The following is a 24,037-nucleotide window of genomic DNA, read 5'->3' on the forward strand; positions in this document are numbered from 1 at the left end:
TGGTGGGCCATGTGTCGTCAGCTGATTGGGGGTGATTTTTCATACCCCATCATCTTGTGTTCCCATAAGATTATGGCTTATTTTAAAGACCAGTTTTTACTAGACCGGGATGATGCCCAATACCTTCTATCCTCGTAATATGATCACTAACCCATCTTTGTGAGAGCATGGATCTAACTTATTCACAAGGGGTTATAGGCCCATAAAACCGAGGTGATGACCCACGCTCTAGTTTTCGTGGTGGAAAAAGCAGGTGGCCCCTCCGCCAGACTTCTTGCTAGCAGAAGGATCGCCTCATTTTCACATCCCCAACTACAAAGAAAAGAGAGCGACAAAAGCCGGACGGATGTCCGCGCGCCCCTCGTAGGGGACAAGTTCACAACGAGGCAGTGTGATGGAGGTAAAATAGTTGCCCAAGGAGAAAGCTGGCACGTGGCACATGAAGGGGACTCGAGGCGACCGAGGGCAAAAGGATAATTTCACTATCCAAACCCTTCTAGAAACTGCCATGTAGGGAGATATGTATTATAGAAAATCAGCCCTTTCAGAAACTGCCTTGGAGGGATATTCTAGGAAGTTAGCTTAAGCCTGATTAGGAAAGACTCACTGAGGAGTTAATCTAATACCAAAAAGGCTTATTCTCTAATCTTCACCATATAAATAGGGCAGACTCCAGGGTACACATTCTCACTTAATTCTCTTCCCCCATCGCTCTCCAAACCTTTCTGATGTTTTCACTCCTGACTTAAGCATCGGAGAGTCCCATTGGAGTTGGCTCTAATGCTCTTTCCTACTGATCTCGTGCAGGTCTTCCTCTACGAGATTGGAGTTCGTGCAGGGTTCAACGACACACATCAACATTCCAAATACACCCGTATATATTTAGCGGAAAATCAAAATAGGCCAAGGTGTTGGTAGACTAAATATGAAAGAATCCCATACACGCACTCCTGCCTATTTTCTAAGTGGGCCTTACCCAACCTGACCCAATTAGTAAGCGTGCTTAAAAAATCCCAAACTAGATGATCTAGGAGTTTGGTACGCCTATCAAGCATGCATGCTGCCCCAATCGACTATCATACAAGTTGGCCGTGTCGATAATTTTTTGTCTGCATTTGAATCCGAGTCGAATATTTTCCAAATATTTAAGATTGCTTAAACTAAAAAAAACCTCTTACAGTTCGGAAGGGATTTGCTATTTAACTCATTTAGGCCACGTTTGGATACCGTCAAGATTTGATTTGGATTTCTCACATTTGCAGTTGAGATTTAGAACTGGATCAAATCCTTAGATTTCCAAATCAGCTGCAACATTGAAAAAAAAAAAACCGATTTTCAAATCTGTTATGCAAGACATTATTTGGAAATCAATATTTGTGGCAATTACCTTCACCGTCTCTGCTCCTCGACCTTGTTGCTGCAGCAGCCAAATGCCCCTCCCTCTCCTGTACAACACGAGCATGAGGATGATAGATGCAAAAACATGAGGTATCCAAACGTGGCCTTAATTCATATGAGGTGGTTGCTTTCTCGTGAGTGGCCAGCTGCAAAATGCCTCTCTGTGATGGTCTCTAGCAAATCCCCGCTTGTAATGTACAAATTTTGTATCCCGATTGTTGTTGGCACTGCCACGTTTTGATAGCGGCGCTAACTCACTTGTCTTTTGCTATTCCACAGCTGTCAAAGGTTGTAAACAACCCCGTTCAAACGATACATATCGCGAGAAAATAAACTCAACTCTCCGATATATTCACTGATCGCGAGAAAATGAACTCAACTCGCCGATATATTCAGTGGTTCATTTAAATCCCAACCAGGGGTTACCAAACCAGAGGGAGAGACAGAGAGAGGTAGGAGATAGACAACGAGAGCAAAAAAGAGAGGTATTTCTCTGTTAATCTGTAAGAGAATGAGGTATTCATCTGTAAGTAAATCTGTTGTCCTTCACGGTTCTGCCACAATGGAAAGAGAGGAATGAGAATAGATTTTTTTTTGTTCTGAATATACCATCGGATCCATGTCTACAAATCTAAAAACCATCGACCAGAGACAATGAAGCACTTACAAAACCCTAGAAATTAATTTCCCGTGAATTTTAATGGAAACCATAACCATCAAGAACCCCAAACCGAGCGAATCAATGGAGCTTTCTCGATCCTATATCGGTATTTTTCGTGTTGGAGCATGTAGAGATTCTAGGGTTTGGTTTTAGTTGTTTTTTAGATTATTAGGGTTTCGTTTTGGAGATAGAGGGGATGGGCATTTCCGAGGGTTTGGATTGTGATGACGTGGACAGGATCGTTTGGGTCAGGAGGAGGAACGGGTCTTGGTGGCCGGGTCGGGTTCTCGGACCCAATGACGTATCGGACTCTCAGTCAAGGTCCGGAACCCCGGTCAAGCTTCTTGGTAGAGAAGATGCTAGTGTGTAAGTCTTTTTTCAACCCATTTCTCTTTGATTTTATGAGTTTTTTTTAATCACATATGTATTTCATGTGGATTGATAGGATGCGAGTTTCTGTTTATTTGGTGATTTTCCTTGTTATTAGCTTGCATTTTTCTCTTGAACTGTTATTTGCTTTATTAGTAATTTAGGTTTGTGCCTGTTATGTGCCCTAGCATTTTCAGGGCTTATGCAAAGATGTAATTTTTGGATGATTTTAGCTTTTTTAATCACAGATTTATTGCATTTGGATTGATAGAAGTCAATATTCTGTTTATTTGGTGGTGATCTTTCTTGTTTTTGTTTGAATGGCTGTCATCTTCTTTGTTGTTAGATCGCATTTTTCTTTTGAGCTGTTTGTTTTATTAGTAGAATCAACTTGGTGCTTGTTATGTGGCCAAGTATGTACAGGGCTTATGTTTGTTTCTCTTGTTTAGCTGAATTAAGATGGATTCGATCTCCATGCTCAATTGTCTTGATTCCGTGTTGCAGTTTTCTCATGCTAATGATAATTTGATCTGGGTAAAAAATAGTGATCTGGGTAAAAAAATAGAACACTACTTTCTTCTATGATTCAATAAGTATTTCACTGCCATTCATCTCTGGTATCACGCAGCTACCACAGTCATACTTGAGACTACTGAGATAGCTAAGGCAAACATGGTGTTTGTTTACCTATTTTGATAGTTTTCAATGCCCCCTAGTAGGTGCCTTATTGGGTCATGTTACACAAGACTTGGTGAACAAAGTTACTTATAATTTGTTTAACAGATTGTGCTTCTTGTCAAGGTGCTGTAACTCTTCTGTAATTGCTAATATGCTTCGAATTTTTTTTTGACAAACAGAACATGTATATTTCACAATATGGTGATTGTATGCTAATGGTTACACTCAAGGTCTGGCTAGTCTAATCGATGAATCGAAATCAATTATGCATGACTGACTGGTTTAAACCATGCTACCATGATGGTGAAGAACAACCATGCATCTGTGCTTTGAAACTTATAGCCCTCCTTGCCTTGGAACTTCTCATTTGGAACAAATTTCATGAACAACTCATCAATTTCTCTCACTACTTCTAGTGTGGGTAACTTGAGTGTTCCCGGATTCTATATCGCAGCACATCTCTTTATTTTACCATTGATCAATGTATCTTGGTTGCACATGCCTATAGACATCTCAAACAAGGCTTGATTAATATTTCACCCAAAAAAGTTGGATTATAGACATGTTATTGTTGAGTATGCCCTTTTTTTTTTTGAAAATTGACATATATTCATTGATACCATGAAAGGTACATTAGGGACCAGGAGTTCCAAGTATCATTACATAGCATCAGATAAGGCAATTCAGGGCATACCCTGAATCACCAAGAACCAGTGATATAGACTATTGAATCCTACACATTCATAGAGCATATCTTACTCTACAGATTAACCAACATATATTCTTCCCCAAGAGTACCCAGATATCTATCCTGTACTATTACTGCCTCTCCTATTCTCTATCATTAATTTTTCTCGAAAATCCAACCCCCAAGAATCCATATCATCAGCTTCTCACTCCTTTAAAAGAGAGTTTTCAGGCAACCGTGCCTCCAAAAGCGAAAAACCATGGTCTCTCGAGCTTTGGAGGGTCTTCTTCTTTCTTGTAGCTCACCTGAAATTGACATTATATAGCCCAGTTGCACCTACTATTTGACCCACATATTTCATTGCCATTTTGGCAGTATAGAAACCTAGATTTATATATACTATACTTCAACCATCATCCAAATCGTCCCAAAAGTCACATTCTTTTTCCAAAAAATCAAAACTAAAATTCCCCAAAAAAGTTTCATCCATATAAACTATTACCCGAAAGGTCACAGTCTACTTCCTTGCCATCTTTAAATTTTCTTCTTCCAATCAGAAGCTAATTTCCAACTCCCCAAGAAGCCGTCTATCAAAGACCTTTAACAAAACACCAAAACTAACTCTAGCTCGGATCTTTCACGCACAATTGCTCAACTCCATCAATAGGATCCCAATATCTAACTCCAATTCCATATCTTTAGAGAAGAAGTTTGAGGCGAATTGCGGGTAAGGAACCTCTTCCACTGGATTCATCCGGATTGCTATCAGTTCTGATATCTTGCGCATGCAAAGGGTTTGCTTTGCCTCCCATTCTAGCCGTCTCAAGTTGTTCGCATACTCCTTATATCCTCGGAAAAAAGGAAGTTTATAAACCGGTATACATATATCCTTTACACTATAAGTATCTGTTAGAGGAAAAAATTCTTCCGCAATGAGCCTGTAATCCTCCTGAAATAGCTTCCATTGCCGTTTGATGATTCCTTTAACTATTTCAGGGATGGTGGGGGCTTCAACCGAGGCTTTTGCAGCATTGTATTTCAAGTTACGAGCCCACCGGTGATGCTGAAACCATTCCAAACAATCAGGAAAATCTCTCCGTAATCTCTTATAAGTTTGAATATTCGAAGAAGAAGAAAAAGCCATCCTCCGAAACACTAAATAAATTTTGACTATCCTTTTCTGAGTAATACCAACAGACCGATTAATCTTGTCTTCATTACCCATTATATAAGTATAAAACAGGCGAATATTGAGATAATCACTTAACGTCGAAATAGATGGCTATAGGAGCGAGGTCGCCGCCTTCAATTAAAGAGGCCGTAGAAGAGCCATTTGTACCAAAAACCGAGGTAGTAATTATTCCTTTCCTCATGCACTCTACCCCAGAAATCATATCTGTCGTAATCTTTTGTTATTCAAGATAGAACCCATTTCTTCCTAAGATTTGTCTTTTGTCCAAAAAGCTAAAACTAGAGAAGGGAAGTACAAACTCTTCTCCAGTTTTGACGTCCCATCAATTGTTGTATCATCTGACACGACCTATGCAGGCCATATTTTGGAAATGAGAGCTGAGAGCTATACTTCTGACCCAAAAGATTGGTGAGGAGGTCCCTTACCATGTGTTTTCCTTTCAAGTTTGAATTTCGGAACTTTTTGGCCAGCTGACCCTGACGTCCCCTCTCTTGACCTTTCATATCTAGGGCAGCATCCTTGAGATTTCCCCAGGAATTCTCATCATCTCGGGTCTTGAGCCTCTGATTTTGAATTTTGAAATTCCAACCCTGAGACTCACTTGGACCCGGTCCGTCAGAGTGATTCGACTAAGTTGGAACCGGTACCGAAACTTCTGGCTGTTCTAACTCAGCCCTATCAACTGGTTTAAAGATAGATTGTTCATCCTGGCCCCAGGTATATCGAGGATCGTTAGGCTTTACGACGGGGCGCGGTGCCAATGGAACAGTCCTAGGAGAGGAAACCCTACTTGTTGGTTTACCCGACGGAGTCTCAGAAACCTGATAGTCAATATCTATTCTGAAAATGACGCCCTGAACCCGAATGTGGACAAAGGGTTTAATTCCATCCATGTCTGAGGTTAGGATTAGGGCCAATGCGTGAGTCATTCCTTCCAATTTCACTTTTAGAATTTTTCCAAATAGACTACCCAAGGCCTCAACTGTAGAGGTTGCCCAAATGTGGAGAGGGATCCCAGAAAAGTTGATCCAGACCGCCCTTTCCTCCTGCTTCATAATCGGACTCCACTCAGAAAGGGAGGAGAGGAAATTTCCACAAGCCTTGGCTTCCATCTTCAAGACCTTGGAAGCCTTTTCTTGGGTGGTGAACATAAATAAGATCATATTAGGGCCAAGGGTACCAGGCCTAGGAAGGGATGGGATTTGCCATTGATATTTAGCTCAGATCCAAATATCCGTCAAGCTCCAATTCTTCCATTTTGGTCTACCAACCAAACAAGACTTTAAAAGAAGAGTGCGATCCGCCACCTCCTTGCCAGAGATAGATAGGGTTGGGATGCCATCGATTAGGTTGGATGATATATTCCCAGAGTCAGGCTAAGAAATCTCCGAACTTTCCTTGGAAGGAAGATCTCCAAATTCTCGAGGGCGCCAGATTTTATCTTTGACTGTTCCAAGCTTACATAACCGACATTTGTTCCTCCATCGAAAGTTTAAGTATCCACAATCGGTGCAAATCCAGTCCCCCCACATTTTCCTCCAGAAAATCCAGAATTCTCTTGTCACTGCAGTTGCGAATATTCCTATTGATGGGGTATAATTCCTATTGACGGCGAATGATTGTCTAAAAAGTGTAGTATCTTAGATGCATGGATGCTATAAATATCCATCTAGGAGCTTGTATCACCTTGAGTGTATGTGTACTCACATACTGCTTTTACACTAAGAACTTTTACCCTGAAAATAGTTGGTCGTTGTTGTCTCTTTGTAATGATATAGATCAATGCTTATTATTATGTTAGAGAATTAGATACTATTAAATTATTTATGCACAGTGAAGGGCTGTGGCTTATCTTTCTATTGTCTCAAGACAAAAAAATGAATGGTTGAAATAAGGAATTCTTCATAAAAGAGAGCCCCAACTCCCAAGACAATTAGTGAACTTGGCATTTTCTTAGATGGATGTGTGTTAAGTTATCCTTGCTTTTGTAGGTGCAGCTGGTGCCACCATGGCATATGAAGTGCAGGTATTTGCCTTCTGAAATGGGTGTCAAGTTCATGGCACATTTTTTACTGTTGACCTTTTGTATTGAGGGAGATTATTGAACTTCATTACCTGGCTCAAGGGAGATGCTGCACCAGCATTGCCCTTTTCCCATTTTTTTTAAGGAAATTTGACATTTTCTTCTTTTGGTGACAATGTGGCAGATATCCCACATACATTATGAGACAAACTATGAAGCAAACAAATGTGTCAATTTCATCACCACCTTTAACTTCTCGATGATGTGTGTTTTCTTTTAATTAAGTTTTCTTTTATGTTAATAAAAAAGAGAAAAGAAGAAAGATGGTCCTTTTGAACTTCTTTTTTCTCTTAATTATGAGCTTTGGATATTAATTTATTATGTCAAAGAAGGGTTTTGATATTTCCTCTGGTTGAGCTTGTATGAAGGGAATGTGGCTCCTTGTGATACATTTCTTGGGGCTTGTCCTCACTTGTTACTTTGAGCTTGTGTTTATTTGCATTAGATTGCATTTGGAATCTTCTACGGTTGTTATGGATTTAAGTCGTGCGAGTTCTGTATACATATGATATCAAGGAAGAAGTATATTGAAATAATATTTTATTTACAGATAATTGCAATACGAATTCACCCACAAACAAATGGAAAATGTTATGTTTGGCATGGACATTCCCAACTCCCATGTTCCTTGCTTTCAAGAGAGTGTGAATGTGACTAACAAGTCTACTTACTGTTTCAAAACTCCTTGTGCCTATTGTCGAGTCACCCTAGTTGACTCCCTTGTGCCTTTGCCGAGTTCTTGTCTGAGTCCTCATTTTTTGTACCAAGTCAATCAAAACGCTCCTGACTCGCCCGAGTTATGACCATGCCAATCATTGACTTCAACTGACTCGACCATGTCAATCAAGTACTTGGCCGCGCCGTGCCGAATCAACTAGGATTTTCCTCGCCCTTGTTTTGGCCTGATTTCGCATTTTGAAACAGAGTCTACTTGGGATATGATTCACTGCCTTTTGTGGTAAACATTTCTTAGTTGCGATTGAGCTAGTTGTCAAAGTGCTGAAACCATACGCTTCGCTTGGAGCACCAATGAAACTACTGCTTCTCTCGCCAAGTCGCCAGGGAAGGTGTGGAGAATGAAGAGTTTTGTACTTTTGTTCGTATCGTTGAGGGTTCAGTGCCTATTGTGGCCCTGTGGGTGCCTTTTTGTGTGTTTGTGTTTTCCTATTTTAGCTATGTTTGAGCATTTCCTTTTTTTTCCTTGGGGCCAGATTGTCCCCTTGTTGCAGCTTTTGCTGCCTTAATAAATTTTTGTTATCCATGATAGAAAGGCGCGGAGTCAAATATTTCAACTCTTATGGTAATTACTTGACTTATTTTGATCATGAATTTCATTAGAGGTGGTGGAAAGTTGCCGCTCTTGTTATTTGTAGTCCATGTCCATCTTCCAGTTATAATCTTCTTCTTCTGTTTGCAGTAAGAGTTGAAACTTGTTCTGCCTGTTACCAAACTATTTCATCCTTGCGACTTTTATTTCTAATGTTTAAATTGATCATGTTCTGGAGTTTAATTGAATGAAACAATCTTTTATCTGTTCTTTCAGTAACTTATATAACTTTTTTGCCTTTTTATTAATTTTTGCCTGAAGACATTTAACTTTTTTTAAATCTCCAAATCTCCCTTTTCAGTAAGTGTTAATAATGCTTGAATGGTTGGGTTTTTTCCTTTTTGCCTCTCAGGGATTGGTACAATTTAGAGAAATCAAAGCGTATAAAGGCATTTCGATGTGGGGAGTTCGATGACTGTATTGAAAGGGCCGAATCTTTGCAGGGTAATCCTATAAAGAAAAGGGAGAAATATGCACGCCGAGAAGATGCTATTCTTCATGCACTTGAGCTTGAGAAGCAGCATCTTGAAAGGAAACAACAGAAATTAGGCATTCCTTTGAACTGTATGAGCAATAAAATACTTGGCATTTCAAAAAAAGAGCCGGATAGCAGTCCATCGCTTGAGGAAGAGGTCATGGGCGATCCTTTATACACTCAGAAGGGAAAACATGCAAAAAAACCAATCTGGGAGGATGATAATTCTGAAGCCATACCTCGGATGAGAGGTTTGCAGGACTTTGGGCTTAGGATCGCTCCATCAAAGAGAAAGCTTTCCACAACTGTTGGTTACGAGAATTCTCGGAGATCTGACTCAATTGATAATTATGTCCATGCCCTTTCTAATGGGGTTGGTGCAAATCATGTCAATAGCAGTAAGAGTTCTTTGGCCATCAAAAGGAAAAGATCGAAAGGTGGTCCGACTGAGGAATCCCTTCTTAAAAGACGTGATAGGCTCCGGCCTCTTGTTCAAGTATTACAGAGTAGTACAAAATTACCAGCATGCCAATCATTGCAATCTGATGTTGATGCTGCGCCTATCTTTATGCAAGGCGAGGAGGAGAAGGTGGGTGTTATATGCAGGGCAAAAAGGAGCAGATGTGTATATCTTCCAGATGAGTCAAATGATTGTTTGAACCACACAGGATTTCCTTCAGACCAGATGCAGATATCACCATCCCATTTCGGAACCAATAATTGTCTCAACACTGTTTCTTTGATAGAACAAAATACATGCTCGGGATTGGTTGAAGAAGAGGAGTCGGATTCCTCGGAGAGGGATTACTTAGTCCATGACATGGAGGAAGAGGCAATTGTACTTTCAGGTCAACTTTTAGCCTTCCTCAGAACTTTATATGTCGCTGTCTTTTCTTTGGGCCCTCTTTAAATACACTGTTAAATCATGAATGATGTTGGATTTGATAATCTTGTTATGACTTTGCATATATTAGGTTCATTTTATTTATCATGTCCTGCGATAGTCTCTCATATGAAAGCCCTCTTTATCATGCACTGTTAAATCAAAGCTACTTCTGGTGCCCACTTCTGATACCCTTGAGTAGTGATAGCCATTCCATAGCCGACAGATGTAAGGTTTCTCTCTTGTCTCGTACGTAAGCTAATGCCATTGCAATTTATGGGTAGCTTCCACTTGTGAATGTGTGTTCACGACAGTGTGTGCGTCCGTGCGTGCATCAGGAAATGACAGATGACTGAGATGATCGTAGAAAGAGAACTACATCCAAAAACCAGAATGGAAGTTCATTAATGATTAAACTACTGATTTAGCAGAGGAAAACCATCTTACTAGAGTAATGACACTCTCACCATCCTGTCTTTAGCCAAAAAATCAGACCCGGTATTTGCATCACTTAATATGGGAAAATGAACACTGAACTGACAACACTATCAATATATGCTAAACAGCACAAGCACTCAATACAGTTGGGAATCCATTTACTGAATCCTCCTCATTCTCCATAAGCAATCTCACTCTTCTTAAACCAAGAAACTGTGCCTCAGTATAATCCCTTATCCCAATAGGTCCGGAGAAGGCCAAATATGCAGCTCCTTCATGTACTTGAGCCATGCCATCGATGCCAACATGTACTGGATTTATGAAGCTCAAACCATCACATTTATCCATGTTTGGCCACACTAAAATCTTGAATTTTTTTTTTTTTTGAAAAGCAAACTTTTTGAGGCTTGGTAGCCAATTTTTGTAGTTAATTTCTTTTCTGGTAAAAAAATTTCATCAAAAGCTTGAAAAGAACAATCCATGCTACAGCTATGTTTTTTCTTGGGAAGGGAGAAAAATTTCCGCAAAATTTTTTCAGCATAGGTAAACATGTGCCTAGTTTAAAATATTTGGAGGGGTCTTGTCTTAGCAGCGATTCCTCTTAACACAATTTTGTGGGCCAAAGGGATTTGTGACGGGCCGTGGAGACTAGCCAATCTCATGGATGACATTAAAGATTTGTGTTTATATGGTGCTTTCTCTTTCTCTCTCATTCCTAGAAGCGCCAACGATTTGGCTGATCGTCCCGCGTCAAATCAGGAGCAACTAGCGCCTCATTTTATATGGGGCATTCTTTACCCACCAAAGTGCACTTGTTATCCTTTTTTTAATAATAAAATTGGTATCTTTTTTGAATAGAAAATCTCATCCAACATTTTGCTCTTTTTCCCCTTCAATAGAGAACCTTTAAAAAAATGAATTTGTAACAGGGGCAGAGATTGCCCGACCAAAAGTGTGTATCTATTGACTCCACTCATAGCAAGTGAATTTGCAACATCATTAGCACATCTAGTTAAGAGGAGAAAGATAAATTCTTTCCACTACATAATTCTCTAATCCTGTCAATAATGTTCACCAAGCCCCATGGACCTGGACTTGCACTTATTGCTCCAATCTTTTCCCATCTAGTAACTTTCTAACCTTTTCCCATCTAGTAACTTTCTATTTCTTCGGAACTTTTATTACTTTTTCTAATGATAATGGCATTCATTCTCTATCCAGTTTTATCCAGCAAAGCATTTTTATTCTCGTGTGCTGCTTTATAACTTGAGCTTCTGAACAATTCAGGCACTCATGCTACTTCATGTATGCTTAATTTGTAATTCTCCTTATCATTTTTTTAGTTCTCCAGTGTTTTGGAGGTTATCTCATTGTAATCTTCTTTTCATAAACTTTATTCTGTTGCATTGTTGATTTTCAGATCCTACTCAGATACCGGCAGTGCCAGGACAAAGAAATTCGGCAGGATATGTTAGGTGTGGTGGCTCTGATCTTGATGAGTGTGCACATTCTGGTTACATGTCCCATACTCATCCTAATAATCAGACATCGGGTATTTCTGCTGATATGGGGGTTTCCAAATGGCAACTGAAAGGGAAACGCAATATTCGCAATTTAAGCAAGAGGCCTTTGGAGGCATTGGATGGCAAAAGTACTGGCATTGAAGCCGATAACTGCAATGGATCCATCCATGGAACATTTTCTAAAGGCAAGATAAACATTCTAAAGACTGCAAGAATGGTGATACCTAGCCAAAGGGCATCAGGGAAAGGTTTTTGCCATAGAAGCGAGGAGTTAAACTATGCTTATGATGAGGGTGTTTTGATTGATAATGATCTGACGCAAACCCAAATGTTGGGATTTGGCAATAGAAAATACCCATTAATGTTAAATTCATATTCCAGAGAACGACGGAAAAGCAACGATAATATCACCGACTCAGATGAGGACTCACTCGCAATTTCCCCACACTGGGAAGAGTCCGATGAATGCTTTGACCCAATTTATGTTGGTCAGCTTAGTAACAGGTTGGAATCGATGTTGGTTGATGTTGATTTGAAGGTCCAAGCAAGCTATCAAGGAGAACACGTGCCCCTGGTTTCTCTGATGAGCAGATTGAATGGGAAAGCAATAATAGGGCACCCAATTCAAATAGAGGCATTACAAGATGCTTCCTCTGATGTTCTTCTTTCTACAAATGGTTTCAGCGAGGAAATCGCTGATGATGATGGGAATCCAGCACTCTCACCGGTTTGGCGAACTGGGAAAAGGACAGTCACGCAGTGGGTCCCACATCCTCATCCAGCATCGACGAAATCATATGACAGTCATTCAAATGATAAGGTCAGGTTGATGAAGAAGAGCGTCTCTCAAATTCGCCGGCCTCTGAATGAGAAGTTTCCAAAAAAGCCATTGAAGAAACTAAGCTTGTCCGGCCAGAAAACTAGAACACTGTCTTCAATTGCTACTGAACAGGTTTGCGGGAAGTACACTGACCACAAATCTGCGACCTTGAATGGTGACCTAGATGGGTGGGGCAAACCGGAGAAGACAGCACCTTCAATAACATGCATCCCTGTGAAACTGGTATTCAGTAGGATATTAGAAGTGGTTGGTAGACTTCCATCGAAGGCCGACTCACAGGGTTTTGACAACTATTCATCAGAAAGGAAACCATCATAGGCAGAAAGGTATTTATCTTGAGGGATTGATATTAGATTCCTGAAGCTTTGTTCTGTGTCACTGCATTGTACAATATAGAACAGTGGCATCATGGTGTTGATGTCTGAAATCCAGTTGAACTGCTCCCCTTGTTTGGGGGCAACAAAGGTGAGTCTCCCTTCTCTGTTGGGTGATTTTGTTACACCAACCTATGCGGAAATGAGTATCAGAGACGGGCATTTGGCCTGTTGCTCATACTCTGGATCCTCTTATCAACCAATGTAAATTTTATTTTGCATAAATGTTATATGTAATTTATTCAAATTCCTTCTTGGAGATTGAGGAATTTGGGTAGTTGGGTTCTCATGCAGATGTTATTTTTTTTGACTGCATGCCCGTGCCCTTACTTTTGTAAAATACTTCCTGCAACTTTTTAGTATGTCGTTTTGGTCCAGCCATTTGATTCAGAAGAAAACTTTCTGAGAATGGTCATGTAAAAGACCCGGGAATAGGACATCATTTCAATCATGTTTCCAATCCATTCAGTATAATCTGTCAAAGACTCCATGCAAGTTAATACCCTATAGTCTAGGCTCCCATTTCAATTTTCAGACGAAAAAGAAAAGAAAAGAAAAGAAAAGAAAAGAGCAGAAAAGACCCACATAAAGATGTATGATTTATCAATTATAAAGGTTCAAATAGAGGGATTTCCACATATATTCATTAGAAGTCTCCTCTTCACTGGACAGTATAGTTAGTTCACCCCACTATTAGTAAGGCCTCTTCTGTGAGCCCTAAATTAGTCAGGGGATTAGACGAGAGAGGGAGGGACTATACTATATTCAGCAGCTTTACTAATAGGGGGTGAAAAGGGGAAGTAGAATCTGAAACTATAGCATGTTTGGTAGCCATGAAAATTTTTTATTTATGAAATATTCGTTTGTAAGTGGTGAGAGATGGAGAGAATTGAGAGGGCATGAGTGAGGAGATGATTAGAATTAGCTGAAAATCAGGGAAAAGAAAAACTCCCTTCAAAATAGGGTTTTTGTTTGCCTTATTTTTCGGCCAATAAAAATATAGCACTCGTGTTATTCTAGGTCAGATTCATGGATAATATGAGTCCAGATCAAGGGAACTTGATGCAATTTTACTTATTTTTCTTCTTTTGATATTTGTTATTGGGACTCCTGGTTTCAAGGCATCATCAAGAGTTTGATAGGAGGCCCTTGATAAGTTGCAAGCTTCCCTTTAATTTGTTTCGTAGCGTTCAAAAACTTTGCTTGGAAGTTGATCTACTAGATAAACCAAAGAAGATTATCTAGTTGGAGAATATGGAAAGAACTAAGTGCCATCCTTTGTGGGGTATGTGCTCATCTTATTTGAGTGAAAGAAGACAGAGAGGGACCTCTAATATCTTTTGGCTTCGATGTTGAAATTGAGAGAATACAAGCAGAAAATTACCAACGTGTTTAGTATGAGCTACCAATATAAGCTTGAAATACTCATAAATACTTGCATACTATGATACATCACAACCATGAAAATACATGGAAGTAGCCTTTTAAGGCCATTAAAATTTGAAATTTGATAACCAGCCAATATTAATAATTTAGATACATAGCAGCCATTCATGTAGCAACATTTGAGGCACAATATACAAATTTTATTTAAGAAAAAACACCTTTAATCTACAGTTTATCAAATACAACTGTGAATCCCCATGCTAAGGTGTCTTATTCTGCTGCAATGAGCTCTGCCCATACTTTAAGTTCCAATTTCTCAACTGGCAAAGAATCCTACATCTAGGCACAGATGACTTTTTTTTTTTATGGGTAAGCAGAGGTTAGGCAGGACCTCAACTAGATATATTAGATAGAAAAAAGAAATTACATGGGGGCCCACAAGGGCGACAAAGACATAGAGCAAGAATAAAAATGAGAGAGACAAAGATAGCTCTATGCAGGGAATTACAGTCTAGTATATAGAGTTCCACATTTGTCTTCATGGAGAATAAGCTGCAGGTCTGAAGTCATTGAGGAAGGAGCAATATCTACACCTTTTAGACAGCAATTCCGTTTGGAGAGGTAATCCGCAGCGGCATTAGCCTCTCTCCAGGTATGAGTAATGGTCCATGACTGGAAGGAGCTTAATAGTGCAAAGATTTCATTGATGAGCTTGAGGAGTCTCCATGGGTGCTTAGCTTGATTTTTTATTATGTTCACCGCAAATTGGGAATCAGATTCAATCCAAAGTTTGTTGATGTTTCTGCGAACGGCAAGCAGTAAACCTTCTCTGATCGTCTGGAGTTCCAGTTCATAAATAACTGATTGTTTGATCTCCAACGAGAATAGAGCAAGGGGCATACCTTCATCGTCCCTTATTAAGCACAGATGACTTGCATATACATGAAATGCTCCCAAGTCCCGCGCTCACAGGTTCAAGCAATTTCATTTTTGGTTCTTCAAAGTCCACTACCTACTTATCTTTGTTACGAGAGCGCTGACGCCATGTAGTTGGAGGATGTTGAGAGGTGGTGGCGGCTTCTTGGAGGGGCCCGTAGATGCAGGAGGACGACGAGGACTTTTCTTGGCTAAAGCTTTCCCTTCATATTGAGAAAGATAAAAAGAAAATAAAAGAAATAAAGCAATACCTTTGCGCGGTAGAATCTGACACTGCTGAAAAATCTTGGTTCACCTCCTTTAGAGATTCAACACGAGCCCTAGCGAAATTGTTTTGTTCTACAACCTGAAACTCAAGGGTGGATGCATGTAATAATAAGCAGACCCAAATAAAAATGACATTGTTGAATTCAAAAGCATTTTCTAGACATCTCATGATGAGATAAAGCCTTTGGAAAGTTGTGTTGCTTATTAAAACTATAATGCACACAATTAACATAATTTTGTCGTACTTGCTGGAAACAGAGGTACCCAATCTCAAAAAATCTTTCATTCAGAGACTTGTGAATGTGCACTGTTTTGATTATAAAAAATGTTCATTATATATATATTATGGAAAAAATCAAGGACCTTACCGCAAGCACCAAATAGTTTCCAAAAGAAGCAGCATGTAAGATCACTGATTATAATTAAATATGTTAAGAATTATGCACCTAGGAACAATAAAATTTAATTGTGTGAAAAGCCTTAGAATCTCAGTTTTGAGCACAAGATCCCAAAAACCATTGAAATTAGCACATAATCTCCATAGTTAGAGACAAACTATAAGATGCTTGGTCCAATGTGTAAAATACAAGAGAAAGATCTCTTGAAAAATGTGATGTCCATGAATAGAAAACTCGATTTGCACAATAGTGCCATCCATGTTTTGGAAAAGATTTTCTCAGAATCTCAGTTTTGAGCATAACATCCCAAAACCAATTGAAATTAGCACATAATCTCCATAGTTGGAGAGAAACTCTAATATGCTTGGTGCAATATGTAAACTATACGAGAAAGATCTCTGGAAAAATATGATGTCCATGAATAGAAAATCTCAATTTGCACAGTAGTGGCATCCATTTCTTGGAAAAGATTTTCTCACCTTTTCCATTATACTCGTCAAGTAATGGATTTCGTTATTCTTTGCCTTTGACACATCTTCTTTGACCTCTCCTAAATTTGTCCCGCATTTTAGCCATTATACTGTTATAAAACAAAGCCCTGGTTTTTTGACATTTTTCAAGGAATATTTCCTAACATGTGACTCTCTTGAATGCTTTCCTCTTCTTAGTGATGCTTAAGATAGCCTCCCACAAGCATGAAAGTTTTAATTACTCTTCAAGTACTTAGAAATAAATCAGCCAAACAACCATAACATATTGTATAAAAATGTAAAACATAAGAATTATAATTGTGTTAAGGCTGTAGCCTTTTTCCATTTCTAGTTTGAGTTATTTTACAGTCCATTTATTACACAAACAAAATAAAAGTGCCTTCTAGACCTCTGGTTTCGCTATAGTGTTTTTTTTTTGGCAACTTCATAATGGCTTCATTAGCTGAATCAACACATTATTTTAAATTTATATTTGCAAAAAATTGCACATACTTATCTGCAGATAGAATGTCAAGATTATGTTCTTCCACAAGCTGTTCTACTGTACCAAGAGCGGTACCAACCTGTGATTAATTAAAACTGGAGATGATAATTAGGAAAATCAAAAGCCTCTATTGTATGAAGAATGGAATTATTATATTTAAAGGTTGTTAGAAGATGAGGATGAGAGGAGAAGAAGAAGGTACACATAATACCTAAACTACCGTTACATACTCTTCAACAAAGGTTTTGCTAACGAGAGCCCTCGTTAGGTGCATTGGAAATGTAAATTTACACGTGTCGAAAGAATGTTGAGACTTTTTTTTTATCAAAGAATGTTTACGTTTCCAATGCAATTTAACAAGTGCCCTTAGTAAAACCCTATATTTAATTATCCTTAGTGAGTTAACCTTTAATACCACTCCCCTATTCTGTTTATAGGTTGTTATGGTTTCCACTTTCTTTGTTTTGTTGAATTCCTTTTAACAAACTTACATGTCCTAGACTCTTGAGATATATTTCAATGGTGAAAAAATTAGGGGGAACAACACAATTATTTTAGTAATGCTCAGAAATTATGACTAAAATTAACTTCTGTAGATGGAAACAAAATGCAAAATTGTAACATACATAAAAAATGAAAGTATTAGATTTTTTTTACATCTTCAGTTGCAAATATGTTTTCTTAATCTTTCGTATTCCACAACACATGAATAACATATCATATATTATAAACAGAAATAGTAGTAGACCCGTACCTGTGTTTCCTGGCATATAGAGCCAAATTTCTCCTACAAAAAATGATTCACGGGCATAGATTTAAAGCTTAAATTATTGAAAGCCATATTATTTGGCACACAAAGTTGATTCCTACAAAGGATGCAGTGTAATACCAATAAATAAGAATGAAAAAACAAAAGCCAAAAAGGGCATTTTACTAAAATCAGCTCAACAACAAATAAAATCAAAACATAGGAGCGGAAGAGGCATGTATGAAATCCTTTATTGGTTCTGCAGTTGCAAGTTGGATATTACGTTGTTCCTTTTAAATGAAAATATTGTGGGTAAAGAGAAGAAACAGAATTACAAGGGGGGTGAAAACTCCCCAATACTTGAGTGCTGTTCAAAGTCCAAACCATCCTTTGGGAAGAGTAGTATTTGCTACCTCATTAGCCTCACACAAAATATGAATGGACACTTGCCACTACTTGCATCCAAAACTAAAAACAATAATGCATGCTAGCCTGCAAGGATTCAGACTCCTTTTTTATTTCCATGATATGACATTTATTTAATACCGTTTAGACAATAAATTTCGGGCTAAGCTATTATAGAAAATCTTCTCTTCCAAAGGTCTGAAGCCCCAACACTACTCATGTCTTTGATCCCTAAGGCCGATTTTGTGGAACATAGATGACTTATATACACCATAATAGGATGTATACAAGTCGCATGAAAGAATACTTGTATACTTTAGGATATATACTTCAACAAAATGGCATTGCTGAAATAAAGATTGTGTTCACCCCATCATTCATTCTCATTTCAATAAATCACAAGCTCCGGATTACCTAATAAATTGTTTGTTTTCTGATATCTTGGTCAACAAATCTCCTTACCATTATCTCTTTGGGAGACCCCTAGATTATTCTTTGCTCCACATTTTTGGTTGTGTCTATTTTGTTCATCCACCTCCATATGAGAGAGAAACTCTCATCTCGTACTGCCGAGTGTCTTTTTCGGATTCGGAGACGGTTAGAAAGGTTTTCGTTGTTATGACCCTAGCCAGTGCTGTATGTGTGTCATACATCATGCACTTTTCCTCGAAAATGTTTACTTTTATCATCTTCCACAATAACCATCACCTTCCACTATCCCACAGCTACGATCCTTTTTTTTTTTAATAGCAGCTACCGTCCTTTTGTTGAAAAAGATAATTCATTCCCTTCTCCTACCTCTGAGAACCTATAATCACTTATAAGTGGAAAAGGAAAGAGATGTCAAGCAGCCAGTTTCAAATCCAAATCCTTCATCGAGCTCAGGTACTACTTCTTCGCTTCCACATAAGCCGAACACATCATACCCAAGATTTTCGATGCATGTTTACACCAAAAGGCCCACCCATCCAACCTCCAAATAATGTTGTGACCTTCCCACATTCCGTCTCATACCAATAAACTAAGAAATACAAGATTTACTGTTCTTAATTGGTTGAGAGGGAACAAAAAGATGGAAAACCATTGCAAATCGATGTATGTTTTCATATTCCAATCAAGATTTTTGAACTTTCACTTGAAATTTGTATGTGTGTGTATTTACGCGCACGCGCACGCGCACGCACACACACACACACACACACACATTATTTACTCCATGATTGAGAATTTCATAAGAATTTATATGGGCAAAGAGCAGTAAAATCAAAAGATGCCTGGTAAATGATTAAAACAAAAGGTAATACAAATTAGTACACACTCACTAATAAAAAATAATAGAAATAAATCCATCACCTGATACCATTTCATCTCCCAATCACTAACTCCCAAGATCTCAAGAAAAGAAATAAACAACATGAAAAAACTCATTTTAAATCAATGAGTTCACCAACAGACACCAGATTCACGACAAGTTTTGGAGAAAAATGAAGATCCAAAAGCTTCAAAAAGCAAGTCATAACTATGCAAGGAATCTACCCAAAACGTTGTAAAAAGAGAAGTTGACATCATACAGATAAAGAAGAAAACATTTCAAAAGACATTGAAATAAAAATTACCTGCCAATAACCCATAGCAAGCCAAGAGGTACCAGAAGTTCAATCAATGTAAATTTTTAATGTAGATTTTTTTAAAGATAAGTTCCACCAATGTATTGAACACACGTCGTCATACAGGAAAGAACTGACAAGCATGAACTCGAAGAGGAACAAGGAAATAAATTCATAGTTCTTAGAACATTGTTTCTCAACCACAAAAAGCTCCAGAGATGACATTTAACTTCCTCATACTTTTTATCCAAATCGCCAACTTGATATCGAAAGATATTGAGCTCAACATGCGAGCAGTAAAATGCACTGGCATAATTGCAATGATGTTGGGATGTATTTAATGGCAAAACTGCAATATTATCATGAAATAGGAGCATATACTTGTTCTTTACAGGTCAAATGCAGCTACGATAAAGTTGGCACTGCACTACTTAGTATGTTGATGTATCGTATTACAATTTGATAATATAACCAATCATTTCACATTGGATTTGAATAACAATTTGTTATATAACCAATCGTTTCACATTGGACTTTGCACACTAACAACCAAATCACTAAAAAAAATTAGTGTACTATGCTAAATGGAATTATTTGCATTGCCAGTATTCCACGTCAAAATTGGGTTGTTCCACTGAACATAAAAGCAGAATGCTTACATCTAAATCACATTCCAAGTGCCAGAACTAATTAGGTCAAGAAGTTCAATGTTTACAAGTAAATAGTCTTTCAACTAATAGTTCCGATTCTTGAGGAAAGGGCCAGATGCTCAAGTTTGCCTGCTAATATACCTCCGTAGCTTGTTAAAAACTTCAAACCAAAGGCCTTAAGAAATTAAAAGGTGAAAAGTAAATTGATTGAGGATTTGAAAGTACAATTCATCTAATTAGATAGGTGTTAACTATGACACTTCAAAACAAAAAGTAGGCATTAACTATTAATTGATCATCTGTATCCTAATTCCTAAGCCAATCAAAGAAGCCAAGAACTAACTGCTATTAAGAACTGGAAAAGCATACCTCTATATTTTCATGCACAGAAGTGATGACCTGCAACATAAGATAGAACAAATGTGGAGCATTGGCTTAGCTGTAAAGAAAAGTTGAAGTAAATTATTTAATGAGAGACAATGAAAATCCGGCATCAGCTAGTATATCTAAAACTAGATAGATAGATATCTAAAACAGTTAGTGGAATATAACCAAATGCTATGAGTGCCAAAAGTCGATACATAACTATCTAGAAAGTTGTTTTTCTTTATTTTTATCCAGAAATAAAGCACAAATAAAGCAAACATATTTAATCATGCCGAAAAAGCATGATGAACAATTGACGAGAAAAGCCTACCTGAATAAAAAGGCGACGAAGATTTTCTTGCTCAGCAGAGCCAAATGGTGAAAAGATGTTGCAGAATTCCTATCAGATTCATATGAAACAAATATATAACTCATAGATAGTACAGTAAAGGCCTTTTATATTATAGAAGAATCCAATGCTCATGCTTAATAAAAATAAACAGCAACCTAATGAGACACACATTGCAATTTGAAGTACATCCAAATGCACCCTTCACACAAATTGCAACTTGGATCCAATTTGGGCCATTTAGATCCCATTTTAGGTGCATAAACTGCTATTTGAAAAAGCCCAATTTGCAATTTTATAGAAGAATCCAATGGTCATGCTTAATAATAAGAATAAACAGCAACCTAAAGAAACCCAAATTGCAATTTGAAGTACATCCAAATGCACCCTTCACACATAAATTGCAATTTGGATCCAATTTGGGCGCTTTAAACCCCATTTTAGGTGCATAAACTGCTATCTGAAATTCCTAATTTGCACCCTCCACACACGAATTGCAATTTGAAGTACATCCAAATACACCCTTCACCCACAAATTGCAATTTGGATCCCTTTAGACCCCATTTTATGTGTATAAACTGCTATCTGAAAAAGCCCAATTTGCAATTTGGGTGTAAACCCAAATGCACCCTTGCACACCCAGATTGCAATTTGGGTCTTTTTATACTAGAGCTTAGACAGATAAACAAGAACCTTAAAAGGCCCAAAAGACAAATTGGGTATGCAGCAAACACACTCTTATTAATTTCTCAACAAATAGTAGAAAGGTATGGCAAAGAAAATCTCATAAACAATGTAATGGAAAATAAAAATCACCTACTTAGAACATGTGGTTAGCAGGGAGCGTACACCACGCTTACATGACTAGCTTAGATTCGATTGTCTCACACTAGAAGGAATATGGCTCGTATGGGTATAACGTATGGGTATAATCCATTGGGTATGGATAAAATAAATAAAAAATAGATGAAAATGGTTTCTAACCTAACAGGGATCGGAAAAAATAGTGCATTAGAGGAAATGCAAGAAAGAAAACTGGAGTGGGAAAAAAAAAAAACTTAAAACTGCAGAGAACTTCAAGAACCCCACTCTCCCCACTCTCCCGCACTGCTTTGATACGTGGGCCACCAAGACGCAAGACGCAAGACGCAAGAGTATTTGGAGTATGGACCCACCATCTTTTAGTATGGTTTCTTGAACAAAAAGTTTTAGTTAAAATGACCAAATAAATGGGGCTTTCTACTAACTATGACGTGTCAATAAGGGTGTTTTCTAAATCACCAATCAAAAGTGTATATGACTAAAATGCCCTTGATTCTCTCTCTCTCCTTATCAAATCACATTTTTTGAAATGATTACATTTACAATACAAATTCCAAAACCCACCTTTTTCCCTCTTCTTCTTCTTCCTCCCACCTACAAAAAAAAAAAACGTACGTCTGAAAAACCCAAAAACCTCCATTTTTGAAACCTAAAAACCTCCATTGTTAGATGCCAAAAGCTCCATTCTATTGCTGAAAACCTCATTTTTAGATGTCAAACCATTCCTTACATTGCACAACGCCTCCATTTGCAACAACTATTGCAGAAAAACGTTATTGGATTTCGAAATCGCAAAAATCTTCACTACAAACCATCATTCCATTGCACAAAGCCTCCATTCAATAGAAAGGTGTGTATTTCTAGCCCTCTCCCTTCTCTTTCCATTATAAAGCATGTCTACAAACTCGAATGAAAGTTCTCCATGTTAAACTACTGTATTCCATTGCACAAAGCCTTCAATCACTATTTAATCATATTTAAATTACTTTAAACACTTTATAATCATTGTTATTTTACTGTAAACGACTAATTTCTTAAGTTAAACCACTATTTCACTACAATAAACCACTACTGAAGGCCACTAAGTGCGTGTTTATATAGCTTCTTTGGTTAAGAATCATCAGTAGTGGTTTATAATCCTAAGTAGTGCTTTATTTAGGTTTACTAGTGGTTTATAGTGTTTACAATTGGTTTATATGGCTTAACATTGGTTTAGAGTGTTTATAAGTGATTTAAATAGGGTAAGCAATAGTTTATAGTGTTTATAAGTAGTTTATATAGGGTAAGCAGTGGTTTAAAGTGTTTACAAGTGGTTTATATAGGGTAAACAGTGGTTTATCTAAGCCTATCAGTAGTTTAGAGTGTTTATAAATGATTTATATAGGCTTATCAGTGGTTTAAAGTGTTTATAAATGGTTTATACAGGGGAAGAAGTAGTTTATAGTGTTTATAAGTGGTTTACATAGGGTAAGCAGTGGTTTAGAGTGTTTACAAGTGGTTTATATAGGGTAAACAGTGGTTTATACAAACCTAGCAGTGGTTTAGAGTGTTTATAAGTGGTTTATATAGGCTTATAGTGATTTCAAGTATTTATAAGTGGTTTATACAGGATAAACAGTAGTTTATATGTTTATAAGTGGTTTATATATGGTAAACAGTAGTTTAGAGTGTTTACAAGTAGTTTATATAGGGTAAAAAGTAGTTTAGGGTGTTCACAAGTGTTTTATATAAGCCTAGCAGTAATTTAGAGGGTTTATAAGTGTATAATATATGGTAAACAATGGTTTAGAGTATTTATAAGTTGTTTATATAAGTCTAACAATGGTTTAGATTGTTTATAACTGGTTTATATAGGATTAACAGTGGTTTATAGTGTTTATAAGTTGTTTATACAGTGTTTGTAAGTAGTTTATATAGGGGTAAGCAGTGGTTTATAGTATTTACAAGTGATTTATATAGGGTAAACAGTGGTTTAGAGTGTTTATAAGTTGTTTATACAGTATAAGCACTGTTTTATAGTGTTTGTAAATGGTTTATATAGGGGTAAGCAGTGGTTTAGAGTATTTACAAGTAGTTTATATAGGTAAACAGTGGTTTAGAGTGTTTACAAGTTGTGTATACAGTGTAAGCAGTGTTTTATAATGTTTGTAAGTGGTTTATATAGGGGTAAGCAGTGGTTTAAAGTTTTTACAAGTGAT

At 37.6% G+C, this 24,037-nt stretch overlaps 1 protein-coding gene and 1 long non-coding RNA gene across 2 annotated transcripts; one reads left to right on the top strand and one right to left on the bottom strand.

Annotated features, from left to right (window-relative positions):
- The first annotated feature begins 1,796 nt into the window (after positions 1 to 1,796).
- Positions 1,797 to 13,307, top strand: LOC143884838 (uncharacterized protein At1g51745-like). Its single transcript, XM_077388653.1, has 3 exons — positions 1,797 to 2,425; positions 8,749 to 9,719; positions 11,613 to 13,307. The coding sequence occupies exons 1-3, from the start codon at positions 2,256 to 2,258 to the stop codon at positions 12,872 to 12,874; spliced, it is 2,403 nt and encodes an 800-aa protein (XP_077244768.1). The 5' UTR covers positions 1,797 to 2,255; the 3' UTR covers positions 12,875 to 13,307.
- Positions 13,308 to 14,696: 1,389 nt separating this feature from the next.
- On the bottom strand, positions 14,697 to 22,144 carry LOC143884839 (uncharacterized). The gene is made up of 6 exons (XR_013253083.1): positions 21,838 to 22,144; positions 21,000 to 21,068; positions 20,672 to 20,701; positions 17,647 to 17,679; positions 15,219 to 15,598; positions 14,697 to 15,118 (listed from the first exon to the last, which is right to left on the bottom strand). It is a non-coding gene; the product is annotated as an uncharacterized LOC143884839 (long non-coding RNA).
- Between the last annotated feature and the right edge of the window lie 1,893 nt (positions 22,145 to 24,037).

This window comes from Tasmannia lanceolata, unplaced genomic scaffold (genome assembly GCF_043159265.1).
Source record: "Tasmannia lanceolata isolate RefF3 unplaced genomic scaffold, GAP_Taslan_0.1 ptg000008l, whole genome shotgun sequence".
Classification (NCBI taxonomy): domain Eukaryota; kingdom Viridiplantae; phylum Streptophyta; class Magnoliopsida; order Canellales; family Winteraceae; genus Tasmannia; species Tasmannia lanceolata.

Excerpts from the sequence above, each read along its gene's own strand:
- LOC143884838 (XM_077388653.1), top strand. The coding sequence starts at position 2,256 with ATGGGCATTTCCGAGGGTTTGGATTGTGATGACGTGGACAGGATCGTT. Across the intron at positions 2,426-8,748 it reads GGTAGAGAAGATGCTAGTGT|GGATTGGTACAATTTAGAGA; the intron begins GTAAGTCTTTTT and ends TTTGCCTCTCAG. Across the intron at positions 9,720-11,612 it reads AGAGGCAATTGTACTTTCAG|ATCCTACTCAGATACCGGCA; the intron begins GTCAACTTTTAG and ends GTTGATTTTCAG.